Raw genomic sequence first — 21666 nt, 5'->3', positions numbered from 1 at the left:
GGGAATAATCTCGTGTTAACGAGTAGGGGGCACTACCAAGAACTACAAATATGGCTGCGGTGCATACTACATACGTATCAGCCGACTACAGAAACTTCTCTGAGTTCTATCTGTCCGGCTGAACACTGTGGTACCTTATGGCATAAGGCTACCACTTAACCGCATTTTGCGCTCTCAGTACACTTTCTCCGCGCTGTGTGTACATGTATATATACACAGATAGTCCTATGTGTTCCTTGGATGATAAGGGGAACTACAAATAAAAGTTATCGTTGTTAAAAATAGTGACAGAGAGAGAGAGATGTGTCGTGGGAGAGACTGGGGGTTGGATTTACGAGGAGGGTTTAGGCGGGAGGAAGAGATCTACGAAGGGGGATCGAAGGAAGGGGAGAGGGGGGGTTGGATTCACTACCAAGAACTACAAATATGGCGGCTGGTAATGCTACATACGTATCGGCCGACTACAGAAACTTCTCCGAGTTCTATCTGTCCGGCTGAAAACTGTGGTACCTTATAGCATAAGGCTACCTCTTAACCGCAATTTGTGTTCTCAATACACTATGTCTCTGCGCCGTGTGTACATTTACATGTATACAGATAGCCCTATGAGATCCTTGGATGATAAGTGGAACTACAAATAGAAGTTATCGTTGTTAAAAATAGCGACAGAGAGAGATAGAGAGAGGTGATGTGGGAAGGGTGGGGGTTCATTCTATTCATGGGGAAGGGGGGGGGGGTCTTTATGAGGGGGGGTGGGAGACAGGGACTAAAGGATGGGGAAGGAATTTAAGGGGTGAGGGAGGGCCTACCTTTAGACAGGCAGACAGAGAGAAAGAGCGAGGAATTGGGAGTTACAAGATTGTACAACGTTAATTACTTTTCAACATTCCGTATTGAAACTTTGGAACAACCTTCCTGGTTGCCCAAAAGTAATATGTCTGTACAAACAAAGTGGATTTACAGATTTATCACATGTATACATAAATATTGTTCTCCCATAGATGTTGAATTCTATTAGTTACAAAATTATAGCCAAAATATTATGTGTCAGAAACTATTGCTTTACCGATTGTTTTCAACTTATTGCTATGGATTTATTGATTCGTAGAGGATGAGGACGATGGCACTTAAGGAGCGTGCGGAAACTGTAGTTATGAACTAGATATTGATATTTAAATCAAAATCAAACTAAATACCTCAAATATTGGAATGAAATATACAATGGTAATACTTCCAGCTATTGACTAGTGAAATGTGACAATTATACTTGCACCATTGGCTGAATAAGTAGCTGCCAAAACATTGTTATCATTTGAAACAGATGGATCTTTAAGGGAATATATTTATGGAGAGAGAACATATGACAGACAGACAGACAGACAGACAGACAGACAGACAGACAGACAGACAGACAGACAGACAGACAGACAGACAGACAGACAGACAGACAGACAGACAGACAGACAGACAGACAGACAGACAGACAGACAGACAGACAGACAGACAGACAGACAGACAGACAGACAGACAGACAGACAGACAGACAGACAGACAGACAGACAGACAGACAGACAGACAGACAGACAGACAGACAGACAGACAGACAGACAGACAGACAGACAGACAGACAGACAGACAGACAGACAGACAGACAGACAGACAGACAGACAGACAGACAGACAGACAGACAGACAGACAGACAGACAGACAGACAGACAGACAGACAGACAGACAGACAGACAGACAGACAGACAGACAGACAGACAGACAGACAGACAGACAGACAGACAGACAGACAGACAGACAGACAGACAGACAGACAGACAGACAGACAGACAGACAGACAGACAGACAGACAGACAGACAGACAGACAGACAGACAGACAGACAGACAGACAGACAGACAGACAGACAGACAGACAGACAGACAGACAGACAGACAGACAGACAGACAGACAGACAGACAGACAGACAGACAGACAGACAGACAGACAGACAGACAGACAGACAGACAGACAGACAGACAGACAGACAGACAGACAGACAGACAGACAGACAGACAGACAGACAGACAGACAGACAGACAGACAGACAGACAGACAGACAGACAGACAGACAGACAGACAGACAGACAGACAGACAGACAGACAGACAGACAGACAGACAGACAGACAGACAGACAGACAGACAGACAGACAGACAGACAGACAGACAGACAGACAGACAGACAGACAGACAGACAGACAGACAGACAGACAGACAGACAGACAGACAGACAGACAGACAGACAGACAGACAGACAGACAGACAGACAGACAGACAGACAGACAGACAGACAGACAGACAGACAGACAGACAGACAGACAGACAGACAGACAGACAGACAGACAGACAGACAGACAGACAGACAGACAGACAGACAGACAGACAGACAGACAGACAGACAGGGGGTCCCGTAGTTACACTCAAGACTCGCGGAAGAAGCAAAGTATAAGCAATTTGACCCTGATTATTGGTCAAACGCCTTCATGGATCTCTATAAGAATATTGAGATTGCGGTAAATCTGCTTCCACGGCGGGTTAGCGAGGCACTCACAGCAGTTGGGTTAAAAGTAACTGCGCAAGTGTATACCTCTACGGCTGCGTTTTACACTATGCAAAATTGCACATTTGATTTTCTCATGAACCGGGCCGAGAGGAATGAATCCCATCCTAACTCCAGGTCAAACAAAGGCCTAGCCTTCGGTCTAATATGCAATTAAGCTAGATTAACGTTAAAAACCTGACCTTTCCTCCCTTCACCGTAAGAGTTTGGAAGTTTATGGTCGGTAATAAATATACCTTATGGTGGCCCGGCTGAACTTCGAAGCTTATCACCAATTACCTAATGGTGGTCTCGGCTTAACTTCGAGACATTCACCATTTTAACAAATACAAAAGGTTGGGAGGGGTTTCACGATAGGATCTTCTAGAGCAGGGGTGTCAAACTCATTTTAGCTCAGGGCCCACATGGAGGATAATCTATTCCCAAGTGGGCCGGACCGGTAAAAATATGGCATAATTATGTAAAATTAAACATGCTGTGAGCACACCAAACACAGGTTTCCCATTTACTTCCGTGAATAAAAAGGACGATGACCATTTTTCTTAGAAAACACTGCACTCTGTGTCCACTTTTCGTCTTTTTGACAGACATTTTGGGGCAATGAGAGTGCCAAAGCGCATAATGTTGAAAGTATAAGGCAAAACGACATATACTTGCTCCCTGCTCAGCCCCGGTATAAAGTTTGCTTCTTAACATAATTGCTATTGCGACTTCTAGTGGACACATTAAGAACAGCAGTTTCCTTCATTGAAAAATAGCAGATCATTTTACGTTACATTCCAAAGCGACTTCCAGTTACACACAATTGTCCAGTAGTTCAATGTACAACAAATTAATCAGTGCCAGTCAATGCAATCCATGTAATGCTAGGAAGGATTTTAATAAAAAAATATATATATTTTTTATAAAAAGAATATACTTTTTTTTACAATACTGTACTTCACAAAATCATCTCGCGGGCCGGATTAAACCCGTTCGCGGGCCTGATCCGGCCCGCACGTTTGACACCCCTGTTCTCGAGAGAGAGAGAGAGAGAGAGAGAGAGAGAGAGAGAGAGAGAGAGAGAGAGAGAGAGAGAGAGAGAGAGAGAGAGAGAGAGAGAGAGAGAGAGAGAGAGAGAGAGAGAGAGAGAGAGAGAGAGAGAGAGAGAGAGAGAGAGAGAGAGAGAGAGAGAGAGAGAGAGAGAGAGAGAGAGAGAGAGAGAGAGAGAGAGAGAGAGAGAGAGAGAGAGAGAGAGAGAGAGAGAGAGAGAGAGAGAGAGAGAGACTATTGTCCAGGTCAGAGATCATGCATTCTTAACAAAAGATTTACCATTGCAGTCCCTACCTATTTGCAGAAGAGAGAGAGAGAGAGCGAGAGAGAGGAAGAGAGAGGAAGAGCGAGAGAGAGAGGAAGAGCGAGGAAGAGGGGGAGAGCGCGAGGGATGCGAGAGAGAATGTAACACTGTAGTTGGGCTCCCCGCTGCTCTTGGTCTCTGCAAGACCCAAGATGGCGGACGTCTGGACAAAGGAAACCCACGTCACGAAGACGCGCCGTCTCTTTAACACCACGTGGTTACACTCTACGGCTGCGTTGTATACTAATCAAAATTGCACATTCGATTTTCACATTGGATACAGTCGATCGACAAACCCATAAAAACACACTCCTAGCCCTTCGTTCCTTTAATATAATTGTTTAATTTAATCTTAGCGTATATGAGGCCGTCCAAGTAACCGGCTGTTTTGAATTACAATTGGATGGCCGAGACCCCGGGACCACGCAACCAGACAGGCAGTACAAGCTATTTGCCTAAATGTTACTATTTTAACTATTACAGAGTTTGGTCATTAACAACAGGTTCTGTTTACCTTTCAATGGCGCCTGCATCCAGCTTGTATTGCGGTCCAACGGCCGCGTGGTTCGAGTCTCGGTAGAACCTTTCCAAGAACGTCCAAGAATGCCTTCTGTGGTGGAGCCGCCTTCAATAAGGTCTTGCTCCCCTAGTGGCTATGTATAGTATTTACGGCTTATATGTTTGGCCCTGCTTCATTGGGTCTATGTGTGGGTAGCTTAGATTCTTAAAATACGTAACACCTGTGTAAAAGAGGGGGTAAAATCCCCCTTCGTCTCGGGGCAGGCTTTCTTGGTTCACAGGAGAAGGCGGGGCTACACACGGAGAGTAGGACTATTTACAATGAATTGCAAAAAAATAATTATGTATATTTTTTGATTCAATACCCTTGCATGCAACAATGAGTTCAAATCTGAGTGTAGGATAAAACGCAATGAACTATTTACAAGTGCAAAAATCCCCAAATATTCTTTATTTGCTAACCACTTTGCTGACGAAGCATTGTAAGGAAAGTTTGTCTGGTACTTTCTCTTAGATCAACCATCTTTCGTCTTCTTTAAATGTGACTGCATCACCTTCTCTCCCATGATGGTCAGCAGCTTGCGGATTTCACTGTCTCTCCAGTTACAACTATTCATGTTGATATCGCTGCATCGTCTCTGTTGTAGAGACAATGCAGCAACACCTCTACCCAAGCCTCGCCCCTAGAACCGCAAAGCTGTCTTATCACATTTACATCAAAATGAAACCGCCAATATGTGTAGGGTCAGAGAGGGCTAATAGGGGTGCGAAATAAAGCCTGTAAATTACCTCGGTCAGTGTAAACGCGCGGATCACACAGGGGAAACAATTTGCATAAGACTGGCATATTTGGCGGTGTAAAAACATTTACTGAATCATAAAGGTGTGGGCTTTCTATGGTTTTGTTTTAGAGTTGTAACAGAGGAAGCCTCTCTTTTGGGGGGTGAATAAGAAGATGATTTCCAACCTGCACACTCAGCTCGCTGCGCTCCAGGCTCTTGGCCACGCTTTGGTCCGCAGACAACGAATTAAGGGACTCCACTTCTGACGCGGTGCAGAGGGTGTCAGAGGGCCCTCCCCTTTTCCGTAGACGCTCAGAATCTTCAGTTCCTCGCTGTGGCTGGACATGAGGGAGGAGCCAGGGGCGTCCACACCCACACTCTGAGGTGGCGTTGCGCGTGCTACGGTCTCCAAAGGCATCGCAGTCTTCTGAAGAGGGAGAAAAAAAGGAAAAAGTATATTTACATTTTGCATAAAGGGAGGCATTGTGTATTTGTACACGTGAAAGAAACTCTTTAAATGTATTAGAGCTGTAGCGACGCGTCGATGACGTCGACGATAAAAAAAATTGGAAAATGGACGAAAGTCACAATAAAAGGAAAATGTCCGCGCACAAAATCATCAAAGGTTTGGAAATACTTCAAGTTAAGTCCTAAACGGAGAGGTGTTGTGATTTGCACTCTTTGCCAAATGGATTTGGCATATCACAAGAGCACGACAGCAATGTTGGAGCATCTGAAACGGAGGCACCCCATTGTCACTCAGGATGGAGACAATTGCAAGTAAGTACCAACGTTGATTAAATTAATTTCATGTTTGTGTGGTGTGTTGTGTGGCTTGGGCTCTGGGTGTGGTTTGTTCGTGCTGGGTTGGCGGCTAACGTTAACGGTGGCTAGCTAGCTACTGGCGCCTAGACAGCTGTTTAGCTAACGTTTGGTAGCTGGTTTACGGCTGCAGAACACAGCTATCTCAGTTATAGTAGCTAACGTGAACTTTAGCTACTAACCTAGCACGAACATACTGCACAGAGAGCTAAGATGCGTTTGTTAGCCCAGCTGAAAACATTAAAATGAGCACCACATCCAAGTGTGATAGGGCTCATTTTAGTACCAAACATTGTACAGTGTACATATGCCGCTTTTCCACCGCACATGTAGCTCGACTCGACTCGACACGGTAGCAGCACGGGACGTTTTCCACCGCAAATAGTACCTCCTGGACGTGGGCGGGGTCGGCTGCGCGAAAGGGCCGTGACGTATTTAAGTACGCGACGCAAACACCAACGCAACCCACACATGGACAGAACCCACATAACAACAATGGAGGACATCAATAAAATTACTATTATTAGCTGGCATGTTGAAGAAGTGGAATTTGTTGGCTGCAGCACTGCTATGGCTGTTACCAGCATGGTTGCCATGTCGCTCTCGGGACTTCGTCACACTCTCTGGCCTATCAGTGGCCGGCCGGTTGATCATCAACCATGCTCTGAAAGAGCCCCGCATCAACAAGGCACTTGGGGCAGCAAGGAGCCTCGCCGGGTACTTCCAAAGCAGCGATGTTGCCACCCTGAAGTTGAAACTCAAACAAGAGCAAATGGGCACAGCTCAACACAAGTTGACCCAGGATGTCGCTGTTAGATGGAATAGTTCTTACTATATGAACAAACGCCTCCTTGAGCAGCGGTGGCCTCTAACCGCAACCCTCTCCGACCCAGAGGTCACCAAGGCAGCAAAGCACTACCTGGATATGAAAGCTGACCAGTGGAGGCTCCTGGAGGAGCTACAGCAAGCACTTGAGCCCTTGGAGCAAGCCACCGTCTTCCTGAGTGGAGAAACATACGTCACAGTCTCTGTCCTGCCTCCGCTAGTGAAAGCCCTACAGAAGTCCACGCAGACAGTCTTTGAGTCCGCTCCCGTCACCACCTTCCAAACAGCAGCCGCAGCAGAGATTGCTTCAAGGTTAGTTTGTTTAACCAGCTATTTGAACTTTGTTTAACTCAGCTTATAGTGAACTAACTGAATATTTTAATTAAGCTTTCCCAGTTTGCATTTTTCAATGTTTTCCCATTGGCATTCCAACATGTAGAGCATGTAGATGGAAGATTGAGGCTACATATAATGAAAACGGGAAAAATGTGCGCATCTTCGCCGCGGCCCTTGATCCGAGATTCCGAAAACTCAAGTTCCCGTCCACAGAAGACATCCTGAAGGTGAAAATCAAACTTCAGACCCTTGCACTTGAAGCCAGACGAGTGCAAGTGAGGGAAGAGCCTGAAGAAGATGACAGTGACCAGACAGATCATGCCAGACAGAAGCCAAATACTGTTCTGGACACGTTGCGTGGCACAGATGATGATGAGGAGCTGGAAGATGAAGACCCAGGCCAAGACAGAAGGGATGATGCTGTCAGGAATGAGCTTCTTGCATACTTTAGGGAGAAACTGATTCCTAAGGAGAAAAACCCACTCCAATGGTGGAAGAAAAATGAAACAAAGTTCCCTGCCCTGGCTGTTGTGGCGAAATCCTATCTGGCTGCCCCTGCAACATCCACACCTTCGGAACGTCTGTTCTCAGCAGCAGGGACCATCGTGAGCAAAAAAAGAGCAAGCCTCACCAAAGAGCACGTGGACATGCTCACATTCCTCCACAGTAATTCAGAGTAGGTAGCGTAGAAGAGGATTAAAGAGTGGTGAGGGAGGAGAAGAGTGGAGGAAAGTGGACAGTGCTATATTGCACAAACTTCATTAGCATGTAAGTTAACAGAAAAGCAGTTAAGATAGTCAGTTTGATTGTGCATCAGGTTTTATGTTGAGACTGTTGTGTGAAACACTCAGGAATGTCTGTACTGTGCACTGCACAGTGTTGGTTTTTGCACTGCATTTTTTTTTATCTTTTGTACAGGAGAGATTTATGTTGGGACTGTTACTCAAAACAGGAATTTTATATTGTGTTAAACACTCAGGAATGTCTACTGTGCATTGCAGTGTTTTTTTTGCACTACAACTTTTGAATCTCTTGAACAAGAGTTATGTTGGTACTGTGAAAGAGTAAACGGGCTGGCCTTTAATTTTGTATAACAGTGAAACTATTTTATATATTTTATTTTGTGTAAAGCAGAAGGTCTTTTGCTGTGCAAAACTGTTGTTAAATAAAATATATTATTAAGAATTTTGTGGTATTAATTTGAGATACATTATGTTTTTTTATTAATCTAGCAACAGAAAAATAGATAATCGTCCCATTAGTCATTAGATTAGTCGACTAATAGATAAAATAATCGCCCGATTAATCGTTTAATAAATAATCATTTACCCCCAGCCTTAAAATGTATGCAACATTGACACAGAGGGTTTAAAATGTGTACTGCTGACAAAGATTCATAGTTTTGGAGAGGGACGTCTCCTCCAGCACCCTCCTCCCTAGACTCAAAGCTCAAGTGGTTGGCCAGGTTAAGGACACTCAACGAACACCAGCGCAAAGTGATCTGATCACAACATGACACGTGAGACAAGCGCAAGTATTCTATTTTGACAATAACAAGCAACAACGTGTCCTTCGCTTTAAGATGCTCAGCTAACATTTGTACATTTTGAACCCTTCTGGGCTCTTGACTGATTCCATCTTTGAATTGCAACTCCAAGTTTAACTTCTAGCAGGGCGCTGGTCATGATGCTTTTTCAAAGAGGACCAGGCTTTTTAGCGCAGGTAGAATCTAGCATCAGCCTAGAATCTATGCTGCCTAGAATCTACTACATCAAGGGAAAAAATACTCAATGTAGAAAGTACACACCTTCACTTTTAAAATGGGGCTACAAAGTCTTTAAGGATAGCTGTGTGCCTACAGTACGTGTTTCCAGGTGGTCTGTCTGGCAGGCGACATCCCTTGAAAGAAGCTGCTGAATGTAAGCACTTGATGAGCTGGCCTGCGTAGAGACAACAAAGTAAAATCAGTACTCAATTTATTACATTGAATATATTCCAGGTGCAAGTTGTAAGAATATATAAGATAATCATGTTTAGTGAATTACATTAGCCTAATACTTAAAATTAGTTCTATGAAATGATATTACATCCTTGATTTGTTTACATATTTTATAGTTCATCTCATCAACTCAATACCATGACATCAAGCTCTGCAGAAATCTGCTAATAACCCTTTGATTGGTGTGAAGGAGAAAACATGCCTATAATAGTGTTCCGTAATTGTCATATTCAAACCACACTGGGTGACTCAATAAAACTCCCTCAAGAAAACTTGGCCAAGTTATTGATAAGTACATTTGGTATCAATGATAATGTGTCATTCAATTTGATATCTCATTCAACTTAAATTGGAGCGGATAAAAGTGTGATTAATCGCGAGTTGTCTCAACAAACGATGCGATTAAAACTTTTACTCTTTGTCCAGCCGTAATAAATACATAATTGATGGAGATGGTTTCCCCTATTTTTGTCCTTTAATCGTATTCCTTTGCAAAGATTGACAATGAATGGTCTAACAAATACCTTCATGAATAACGTGTGTGTGTTATAGTTGTGTTGTGACGCTAAAATCAACGTAGCAGACTAGTAGACGACTACTGCCGCACAGCCTGGTGTGAGGTTTGTCCCATTTCGCTTTCCGTACATCCAGCTGTTATCGATTTGCGTTTCTTCCTCAAGTACGTACGGTAACATAGCAACTACGCACAGCTCATCAGTAAATCAGCGAAGAGGGAACAGGAACTGGGGGGGGACCAAACATGGACATAATAAAGGATGGACCACGGACTGGAAAATGGCCGCCCATTCATTCCTATGCAAACTGCTCAGTGGCGCATGGCAACATACAGGAGCGATTTGCTTCCGCGTTATGTGGCCAGGACACGTGACCTAGTCCGTGACGTACCGGATGCAGAGATCTTCTTCGTCTTCTAGTTTAGTGGCGGATCATAGTTTTTCCCCATATACCGCGACCTACTGGACTACTACACAGGAGTTTGTGACAAGGACGTTGACAAGGACAAGGACGTTGGCAAATCATACTTTAAATCATACAAATAAATTCAAAGAAAAAACCAAACTAACGCAACAAAATAAAACAAACTAACAAAAGAAATGAATAAATAAAAATAAAAAATATATATACTTAAGGTTAAATTCTTCTAATTAGGTTAGTATCTTTTATCTAATTTATCAGCAATTTCATTGCCATATATTCCATGGTGGGCTGGAATCCAACAGAACTGAATAACTAAACCAAGGCTTATAATATTTAAAAGAAGATGCTTTACCTCTATCACCAAATCTTCACGTATTGAATTATTTGTTATAAAACTTAGTATCTACAACCCATCTAAGAGCGGTTATTATTGTGGCCATCTCGATTGAGTATACTGATAAAGTCTCCCACTCTATATCCATATCCTTTTTCAAATTCTGGAATATATATGCCAATACCACATTGTCCTTTGGGATCTTTAGAACCATCTGTAAATATTTTCAGACATCCATAGAATGAAGTATTTAAATAACTTGAGCAGGCATTAGCAAAACTTTGCTTGGTGAGATGCTCGCTTTTTCGAAATGGAATAAGATGCAGCTGGGTAGGCGCTGAGAGGTGATGCATGAGGCATGATGGTGGCACGGCAGACAAGTAGAGGAGCATGATGGACTGGGATCTGATGAGGAAACAAAAAAAGATTATCTAACTTGATAAAATATACTCTGAAGTTTCCAGTTTCTGCAAAACAGAAGAGAAGGGGTTTAATTAAGGCTTTGTATCATTAATAAGATAGACTGTGAATAACAAACGAAAAAATATAAAAGGCCTGGCTTAGTTTAAAGCCCACTCACCACGTCAAGGTGCAGGCCAAGGGACAGCTACGTCCGCCGTGGAGAGGAGAGAGCCAAGGAAACCTGTGGCCCCCACCTTGGCCTAGAGGCCAGGGTCAGTTGGTTTGGCTGGGGCGGGCTGAGATGGAAGACCCTCATCCCTTTCTTCCTGCAGTCCCTGAGAGGAAGAACAGCCCCGGATGTCCTGCTCATCCACTGTGGCGGCAACGACCTCGGACGCCTGGAGGGAGTTGAGGTTGTTGCCGCAATGAAGCAGGACCTGCAGTACCTCCACCGGCAGTTCCCAGCAATGCAGATTGTCTACTCTACCATCAACGAGAGACGCTGGTGGAGGGCTGACCATCCGGGGAAGCTAAATCACGCTAGGAAATGGGTGAACAGTGTGATGAACGCATTTGTTAGTGTAGAGCTAGGAGGCAACAGCGTAGAGCATCCTGGAATAAGGTTTAACTGCTGTGGTTTATACCTAAAAGACAAGGTTCATTTCACCAATAGGGGAAATGACATTTTTTTAAAAAGCATTTCACAGTCTCTTGAAGCGATAATCCAGAGTGGGTGAAACTGACACTTTTAGGGCCAATGCCTTCAGCCTTCTCCACTCTGAATTGTAATTTCAACAGTTTTCAATACTGTAAGATATAATCCAGGTCCTTAATCTTTATTCGCTGATGCTCTTCTCTGCGTATTTGATAAATCAGTAATTATAACCTTTTTGGTAATCATTTGCGTTTATCACACTGTTCATTCATTTCACTGTTCTTCCTCTCATTCCTTTCCTTACTTCTTAGGCTACCTGTCTTTGTTTCCCCTTCCACTCTTCTGCCCCAGCCAAACAGCCAAAAAATGTGTTTTGTTCAAATTTGGGGTGGGGGGTCTTTTAATAAAAGCTTTTTTTAAATTGTAACACTTGGTTCAAATCCTATTTCTTACACATGCAGCCATTTGGACACCATTCTATGATAGCTGATAACCAAGGTACACACTGTAATACTATAATCAAGAGGACATACAGGCAGTTCAAATAAAAAGAGATAGAACTTTATTGATCTGGAAACTTCATAAATATGTAAGATTGCTCCATATAATACCATAGTAACATAGTAAACGTATGTAGGCCTAAAAATTCCAGTTCAATGTTATTGCTTAAGAAACAGATTCCTTCCAACTAACTATTTTACGAAGAATGCAATCAATAATTTATATAAAAGTAAATGTTTACATATCGACCAGCAACGAAGTTGGAGTAGCCTACCCAAATATTGAATTGTAATACACCAACATTGTCAACTGTCATACATAGCTAACCATAACCCTGTCATACATAGCTAAACAAGCAAATGAAAATGAAATACCTACCAACGCAACTGAAATGTTAATATCAGACAATTTACAATATTATGAAAATTACGTAGGTCTCCCATAATCATTCAGGTAATCAATACGTGCGTGCCTGTTCCAGCTATTTCAATGATATGTGTGTTATATATCCGTGTTCAACGCCATTCATGTCAAGTAAAGGACAAATCTCAGACTTTGGAAGTTAATGGAGTTAATGGAAGTTAATTCGGAATTTAATTTAATTCGGAAGTTAATGGAGCCGTGCACTTCAAAATAGGATCATAGCAAGGAGCCGTTTGTTTCAGTACGGCTCCTTTCAGCTGCTGTACCCAACGTAAACTGCTAATAAAACGCTTGAGGAGGCGTTTTGAAAAGAAAAAACTTACATTTTTTTAGAACAGGGTAGAAATATAATTATGAGCCTTTGATTGATATCCAAACATTTCTTGCGGAGACACAATCCTGTTCCCCACTTGTATTGGAGTGGACGGCGATATCTACTTCTGGGCCACATGAAATGACGGACCCCCGTCCACTCCCAGCTAAACAGCTGCAATACCAGGCTTGGCCTCTGAGCACGGGTGGATTGCGGAAGTATATGCCTGTCCTGGGGGCCTGGGACCAAATCGGGTGCTACAGCGGCCATGATTTAGTCCGCCGTCCTTTCTTATAGGTCCATGGTATTTACACACATAACTGATGCCATCTACCGTAGCATTAGCGACAGTAACTTGGCTGTTAGCTGTAGCGCTAATGCTAAAGTAACATTATGATGGTAACAACGGAACAATATACAGTAAAGCAACACAATGATATGGCGTTAGTTAACTTACTTGTCCGAGGTTTGTAGCTGAGCCATGGAGAGTTGGTACTGATCCAGACATGATTCTCAGACGTTGAGCAAGTCCAGCTCTGTATTGGCCCAAGTTGAGGAAGCAGTCGTCAGTGAAATGTTTGGCGCAGACTGGCGCATTTCCAGAGACAATGAAATTAACCCAATGGTTCTTCAGAGGCTCGGAGGAAGGAACAAAATATAGACTTTTGTGTTCATTTGTACATCCAAACGCTAAGCAACTGCTATGCTTCGCTCGTTTGCGAACCATGGTGTCTCTCAAGGAAAGAACTACATGTACACGATCGTAGAGTAGGGTCTGTCTGCGTCCTGCAAGACGGAGGCGTAACTTGTAGTAGGAGGCGTAACTTCTTCTTCTTCTTTTATTTAGGCAGCCTTGACGCAGCTATGGCGTATTACTGCCCCCCACTGTTTGTTATTTCCCCCTAAACTTTAAATCCTTTTATATACTCCATTGATGTGAAGGTAGTCCATCAATTCCTTTGTTTTATCCACTGAATCCAGATTTAAAAGGGTGCGCATACTAAAAACTGATTCCCCAGCTGATCCAAGCCTCCGGTACAGAGTACACCTTTGCCTGGAATAGCGCCCACACTGGAGAAGTACATGTTTTACAGTCTCTCTTTCTCCACACTCACACCTGCCATCTGGGTGTCTGCCAATCAGAGCCAGCCCACTCCTCAGCCCACAGTGTCCAAACCTCAGTCTTGTGATTGCTACATCATCTTTTCTTATGCACCTAAAAGTGCACCTGTCTTTCTTTACATTTCCCTGTATTGAAAAGTACGCCCTTCCCTTCCTTTCCTTCTCCCAAGAATTTTGCCACCTTTCTTTTAGAGCCCTGTTTATTTTTTCCATGCACTCGGGTGCCCCATATTGCAAATTAATTTGCACTGTTTCCTCCTTCACCACCTCCTCGTTCCCTTTCACACCCACATGAGCCGGCACCCAGAGAAACCCCACCTCCCTCCCCGCCTTGTAAATTCTGAACACAGACTGTAGTATTTCCACAATTAAATCCGATTTTCCATATTTTATTGAAATTAAAGCTGCAGCTGAATCACTACATATTATTGAATACCCCTGTTTATTATCCTCCACCCATCGTAAGGCCCATAAGACTGCCACCATCTCTGCTGTGACTACTGACATATGATCTGAGACTCTATACCCTATTCTGTACCCGATTTCAGGAATGCTAATACCCACTGCTACTTTACCACTCTCACGCTCCTTTGACCCATCAGTGTAAATGAGTAGATGGTCTCCCCATACTTGTTGCTGCCAGACTTCTATCTCTTTTACTACACCCTCTGACATCCTTGATTTGCTTACACTCATAAACTTTAGGTCAACACTGGGATCTGGGATCAGCTATGACGGAGCAACTGAGCGACACACTGGAGAACAAACACTAACATCCCTAATACCAATTTCCTGCGCCACTGATTTAAGATTTTCTGCAAAGTTAGTTTTAGTTTTTCTGAATCCCATATACTCCCAATGATCACTCAGTAGGTATTTTGTTGGTAACACTTCCCTTTGTCCTTTGAGCTTCATTAGGTATTTCAAGCCAAGTTTATATCTTCTTAATACTAGCGGCATCTCACCCATTTCTATTAGTAATGCTGCTATTGGAGTTGTTCAGAATGCTCCACAGCACACTCTTAAGGCTTTTGCTTGGACTATGTCTAATTTGTTTAACACTGAAAGAGCTGCTGATCCATAAACCATGCATCCATAATCAATTGCTGATCTTATTATTGCTCTGTAAATCAAACCCTGTCCGACTTGTTCTGAACCATGTAGGTCGACCATCATTTAACACCACTAGCTGTTTATTGTCTATAAACTCTTCTACAATTTTCCCATTCCTATTTCTCTTCTTGCTTCCCCACAGATCATTATGTGCATTAAAATCCCCAACCCACACCATTGGTTCACTAATCCTATCCAAAATTTCATGAAAATGAATCTCCTCCAACTTGATGCAGGGGTTACACAAATTAACAATGGAGATTTCCCCCCGGTCCGTCCACACTTCTGTGACAACACATTCCCACACTGTATCCATCTCCATTCTTCTATATTGAACTCCATTCTTAATAAATGTTGCACACCCCCCTCCTGCCGTACTCCCTCCTTTCACACATATCCCGGAATTCTAAAATCAAGTCTTGGTTTCAACCAAGTCTCCTCAATGCAAATTAATTCTGGCTTTTCCTCAAAACCATCCAACATTTGTTTAAACTCTTGCCCATTTGCAACCAGACTCCTGGCATTCCACTGCATTAAGTAAAACATAACACAAGGGACACTAATCCCCATATGTACTTTCCATTTCCTCTTCCTCATTAGCATCCAAGCATGGATGTTGACCTCCAGGCCGTCGGGAAAATATCCTTTTAGTTTTGATATAGTGGTACATTTTAATTCTTTTGCATTGGTTCTTATTGGTTTGTTGAATATACAGGTTCCTATTCGATGAACGAAACATCAAAGACGTATCAAAGTTAATGCATGTGGAACCATTTGGGGGCGGTGAATCCTCCTCGGTGCAGTTCACCTTCTGAACTGCAGACACACACACACAAAGTAAAAAGAAGAAAGACCGAACACGAAACCTACCCCTGTTACTGAACACACAACATGATGGATTCATCAAGATAGGCTTGTTCTCCTTTCCCAACAGTAACTGAATTACTCAGAGTATTGAAGAAACACTTGTCACTACACTGTCTTGTGTTTCAACACATTGTAGTAATTTGGAGCCGATTGGACAATTCAGCCAATGAATCTAATAGGCTACCTCCCTCAGCAGCATTCGTGCATTGCACAACATAACTACATGCAGAGAGAAGTGATAGTTTGTTAATTAGTAGAGCCGGAAAAGCACTTTCTACCCATTTCAGTGGAGGAATTGGACTCCTCAATCACGCAATGTTATACTTAAAAGGAACAAGTAAGTTACATATTAACCAAGTCTTTTGGCATGTAGCATATAAAAAATATATATACAACGGTCCCAAACTGCATTTGAAATAGACCTTGAGACTCGGGTAAAACACTATAGGACATTGATCATGATATGCCTCAATAACAGAATAATAACCATGGGTATGGATGTATTCTGATTCATGGCTATGAATCAGAATAAATTTTTAGCTAGTGGGCATCCCAGAAACCAATTCTATATTTTCTTGGGGAGGACCCCCGTCCATTACTGCACCCCACCCACGAATTGGATCACCAGCCGCCGCTGCAAACAGAGAGTGAAGGGGGACCAATGCTAGGAATCTTCTGACTTTGTCCCGTTAGAATAATGCTGCATTCTAGAGGGAGGACCGGCTTAAACTGAGCATCACTGAGATCTAGACATTTAACCAGGGACCTTTTAAAATGGATCATCTTCAATCAACTTTGTCCTAGAAATAAGTTATTCAACACAGACATCAATTATTAATAAAAACAGAAAGCAAATCAAAATTGGAAAGCATTTAATCGTAATGAAAAGAAAAACTAAAAGCAGTAATTTCAACCAATACAGGACAGAGGTCTCAATCAAAGCGTCCCGCTACCCCGTGCCAAAGTGTGCTTGAGCATGTGCACACGCAAATTGCTTGGGTCGCTGTAGCTGGCATCGCACTGCAGACACATGCAGGGCCTCCCCCGGGAGTGAGTCCTCAGGTGGATCTTCAGGGTGTCTTTCTGACTAAAGCACTTCTTGCATTGGTCACACTTGTAGGGCTTCTCGCCGGTGTGAGTTCTCATGTGGATCTTCAGGTTGCTTGTCTGACTGAAGCCCTTCATGCATTGGTCACACTTGTATGGCTTCTCGCCGGAGTGAGTCCTCATATGGATCTTCAGGTTGCAAACACGACCGAAGCGCAACGTGCATTGGTCACACCTGTAGGGCTTCTCGCCGGAGTGAGTTCTCATGTGGCGATTCAGGGTGGAGCTTTGAATGAAACACTTCGTGCATTGGTCACACCTGTAGGGCTTCTCGCCGGAGTGAGTTCTCATGTGGCACTTCAGGGCGGAGCTTTGAATGAAACACTTCGTGCATTGATCACACCTGTAGGGCTTCTCGCCGGAGTGAGTTCTCATGTGGCGCTTCAGGGTGGAGCTTTGAATGAAACACTTCGTGCATTGGTCACACTTGTAGGGCTTCTCGCCGGAGTGACTCAACATGTGGAACTTCAGGCTGCAGCCAACACTGAAGCACTTCATGCATTGGTCACACTTGTAGGGCTTCTCGCCGGAGTGAGTCCTCATGTGGATCTTCAGGGCGGAGCTTTGAATGAAACACTTCGTGCATTGGTCACACTTGTAGGGCTTCTCACCGGTGTGAGTCGACATGTGGAACTTCAGGTACTCTTTCTGACAGAAAGACTTCGTGCATTGGTCACACTTGTAGGGCTTCACCCCGGAGTGAGTCCTCATGTGGATCTTCAGGTAGTCTATCTGACAGAAAGACTTCGTACATTGGTCACACTTGTAGGGCTTCTCGCCGGAGTGAGTCCTCATGTGGCGCTTCAGGATGGAGCCAAGACTGAAGCACTTCATGCATTGGTCACACTTGTAGGGCTTCTCGCCGGAGTGAGTTCTCATGTGGCTATTCAGGTAGTCTTTCTGACAGAAAGACTTCGTGCATTGGTCACACTTGTAGGGCTTCTCGCCGGAGTGAGTCCTCATGTGGCGCTTCAGGATGGAGCCAAGACTGAACCGCTTCGTGCATTGGTCACACTTGTAGGGCTTCACCCCGGAGTGGGTCCTCATGTGGACGATCATATTGGCATCGTTGCGAATAACCTTTCCACACAAGACACCGGGCCGGTTCTTGCGGCCGCCCTGATGCCCAGTCAGCTCCTCAAGGCGGACGAGCCTCACGCTGCAATTCAGGCTCTTGGCCACGATGTGGTCTGCGGACGGCGAGCTCGAGGCCTCCAGTTCTGACGCGGCAAAGAGGGTGTCATGGCCGTCCACCGCCATAGGGCCCTCCCCTTGTCCGTAGACGCTCAGGATGCGCAGCTCCCCGCTGTGACTTGACATGTCGGAGGAGCCAGGGGCGTCCACACGCAGACTCTCCGAGGTGGCGCTGCGCTGCGTGCTGCAGTCTCTGATGTCATTGTCTTCTTCAGAGAGGAAAACAGAGAAAGAGAGAAAGTGATGTTTTTAATTAATCATTTTCACAAAGGTATGTACTTTGTACACACTTGTGTGTTGGAAGAATTATATTTGGACATTCTTTCCAACTTCTATTTGTTGATTATGCATTATCCTTGTCACCCTTTGGATGGTCAAGGGTTAAAGGCTCCTGCTGAGAAGGCAGAATCGATTACATTCTCAGTTGATCCAGGTTGTTTTCTTGCATAGATGCAATGTGTATTACTAACCTGTGGCGGGGAAGCCTCCACCAATATCCTCTTCAACCTTGATTGAAATGGTGTCTGGGGTCTGCTGCTTTCCACATAAAGAAGGAAACACACACAAGACATTCTTTCATTTTCACAGAATAGCTGTCAATCCCCACTACCGACAGATTAGGCATTTTTATACTGCACTTGGAACGACCTGCAATTTCAATGTCTTCCCTGTGTATTTATTTTTTTTGATTCAAGACCCCCGCATGCAAGAATGAGTTCACATCTGAGTGTAGGCTAAAACACTATTAACTATTTACAAGTGCAAAAATGCCAACATATTCTTTATTCTGCTAACCAGCAGTTCCTCGCTGTGACTGGACCAGTGGGAGGAGCCAGGGGCGTCCACACCCAGAATCTCTGAGGTGGCGCCACACTGAGTGCTACAGTCTCCGAAGGCATCGCAGTCTTCTGCAGACGGAGAAAACAAGGAAAAATCAATTGTTTTGACACATTATTTGCATAAAGGGAGGCATTGTGTATCTGTACACGTGAAAGAAACTCTTTAAATGTATGTCACATTGACAGAGGGTTTAAAATGTGTACTGCTGACAGATTCACAGTTTTGGAGAGGGACGTCCCCTCCAGCACCCTCCTCCCTAGACTCAAAGCTCAAGTGGTTGGCCAGGTTAAGGACACTCAACGAACACCAGCGCAAAGTGATCTGATCACAACATGACATGCGAGGCAAGCACAATAATTCTATTTTGACACTAAAAAGCAACAACGTCTCCTTCCCTCTAAGCTGATCAGCTAACATTCATGCATTATGAATTCAGTGATGTTTGAGAATGATAAACCAGCTCATGTGGCATCCGTCTTGAAACCCTTCTGGGCTCTTGACAGATTCCATCTTTGAAATGCAACTCCGAAGTTTGACTCGTGTTTTAGCAGGGCGCTGGTCATGATGCTTTTCAAAAGAGGACCAGGCTTTTTAGCGCAGGTAGAATCAAGTACATTCTCAGTTTATCATGGTGGTTTTCTTGCATAGATGCAATGTGTATTACTAACCCACGGCGGGCAAGCCTCCACCAATATCCTCTTCAACCTTGATTGAAATGGTGTCTGGAGTCTGCTGCTTTACACATAAAGAAGGAAACACACACAAGACATATTCTTTCATTTTCACAGAATAGTTGTCAATCCCCACTAACAACACATTATGCCTTTTCACACTGCCAAGCTGATTCGGTCACGGCTTGGAACGCCCTGCAATTTCAATGTCCTATGTAAAACTGAGGGGTAAAATCCCCCTTCGTCTTGGAGCTGGCTTTCTTGGTACACCGGAGAAGGCGGGCCTACACACGGAGAGTAGGACTCTTTACAATGAATGCAAAATATATTTACATATTTTTTGATTCAAGACCCTCGCATGCAAGAATGAGTTCAAATCTGAGTGTAGGATAAAACGCGATTAACTATTTACAAGTGCAAAAATGCCGAATTTTTTATTATTTTTTTCAAACCACTTTGCTGACGAAGCATTGTAAAGAAAGTTTGTCTGGTACTATCTCTTAGATCGACCATCTTTCGTCTTCTTTAAATTCGACTGCCTCACCTTCTCTCCCATGATGGTCAGCAGCTTGCGGATTTCACCTTCTCTCCAGTTACAACTATTCATGTTGATATCGCTGCATCGTCTCTTTTGTAGAGACAATGCAGCAACACCTCTACCCAAGCCTCGCCCCTCGAACCGCAAAGCTGTCTTATCGCATTCACATCAAAATGAAACTGCCAATATGTGTAGGGTCAGAGAGGGTTAATAGGGGTGCGAAATACAGCCCGTAAATTACCTCGGTCAGTGTAAACGCGTGGATCACACAGGGGAAAAGTTGTGCATAAGACGGGCATATTTGGCGGTGTAAAAACGTTTACTGAATCATAAAGGTATGAGCTTTCTATGGGTTTGTTTTAGAGTTGTAACAGAGGAAGCCTCTCTTTTGGATGGTGAATGAGAAGATGATTTCCAACCTGCACACGCAGCTCCTCGTGGCAGACCAGCCGCTCACCGCGCTCCAGGCTCTTGGCCGCGCTGTGGTCCGCAGGCAGCGAATTCAGGGCCTCCACTTCTGACGCGGTGAAGAGGGTGTCATGGCCGTCCTCCGCCAGTGGGCCCTCCCCTTTTCCGTAGACGCTCAGAATCTTCAGCTCCTCGCCGTGACTGGACATGTGGGAGGAGCCAGGGGCGTCCACACCAAGAATCTCTGAGGTGGCGCAACACTGAGTGCTACGGTCTCCAAAGGCATCGCAGTCTTCTGCAGACGGAGAAAACAAGGAAAAATCAATTGTTTTGATACATTATTTGCATGAAGGGGGGCATTGTGTATTTGTACACGGGAAAGAAACTCTTTAAATGTATGCAACATTGACACAGAGGGTTTAAAATGGGTACTGCTGACAAAGATTCACAGTTTTGGAGAGGGACGTCTCCTCCAGCACCCTCCTCCCTAGACTCAAAGCTCAAGTGGTTGGCCAGGTTAGGGACACTCAACGAACACCAGTGCAAAATGATCTGATCACAACATGACATGCGAAGCGCAATTCTATTTCGACACTAAAAAGCAACAACGTCTCCTTCCCTCTAAGCTGATCAGCTAACATTCATGCATTATGAATTCATTGATGTTTGAGAATGATAAACCAGCTCATGTGGCATCTGTATTGAAACCATTCTGGGCTCTTGACTGATTCCATCTATGAAATGCAACTCCCAAGTTTGACTCGTGTTTTAGCAAGGCGCTGGTCATGATGCTTTTCCAAAGAGGACCAGGCTTTTTAGCGCAGTTAGAATCTAGCATCAGCCTAAAATTTTATGCTGCCTAGGATCTACCAAATCAAAGAAAAAAAATACTCGATGAGTATTTTACACACCTTCACTTTTAAAATGGGGCTGCATAGACTTTAAGGACAGCTTTGTGCCTACAAATATGCGTTTCCAGGTTTTCTGTCTGGCAGGCAACATCCCTTGAGAGAAG

The 21666-nt window shown here is 43.9% G+C and overlaps 1 protein-coding gene, 1 long non-coding RNA gene and 1 pseudogene across 2 annotated transcripts in view; all 3 read right to left on the bottom strand.

The window, feature by feature from the left end:
• The window catches only part of LOC132456607 (zinc finger protein 729-like), a 353266-nt pseudogene that overhangs the window by 72485 nt on the left and 259115 nt on the right, over positions 1-21666 (bottom strand).
• The window catches only part of LOC132455329 (uncharacterized), a 77165-nt gene that overhangs the window by 9739 nt on the left and 45760 nt on the right, over positions 1-21666 (bottom strand). The window lies entirely within an intron of this gene.
• Positions 16415-18265, bottom strand: LOC132455243 (zinc finger protein 501-like). The gene has a single exon (XM_060049075.1). It carries the CDS (start codon positions 18258-18260, stop codon positions 16830-16832), a length of 1431 nt encoding a protein of 476 aa, XP_059905058.1. The 5' UTR covers positions 18261-18265; the 3' UTR covers positions 16415-16829.

The sequence above is a fragment of the Gadus macrocephalus genome, chromosome 4 (genome assembly GCF_031168955.1).
Source record: "Gadus macrocephalus chromosome 4, ASM3116895v1".
Lineage (NCBI taxonomy): Eukaryota > Metazoa > Chordata > Actinopteri > Gadiformes > Gadidae > Gadus > Gadus macrocephalus.
The sequence above is the reverse complement of the archived record's forward strand: the minus strand, read 5'-3'. Positions and strand labels throughout refer to the sequence as shown.

Bases quoted from the DNA above. Each gene is read 5' to 3' on its own strand.
- LOC132455243 (XM_060049075.1), bottom strand. From the start codon at position 18,260: ATGGCGGTGGACGGCCATGACACCCTCTTTGCCGCGTCAGAACTGGAG.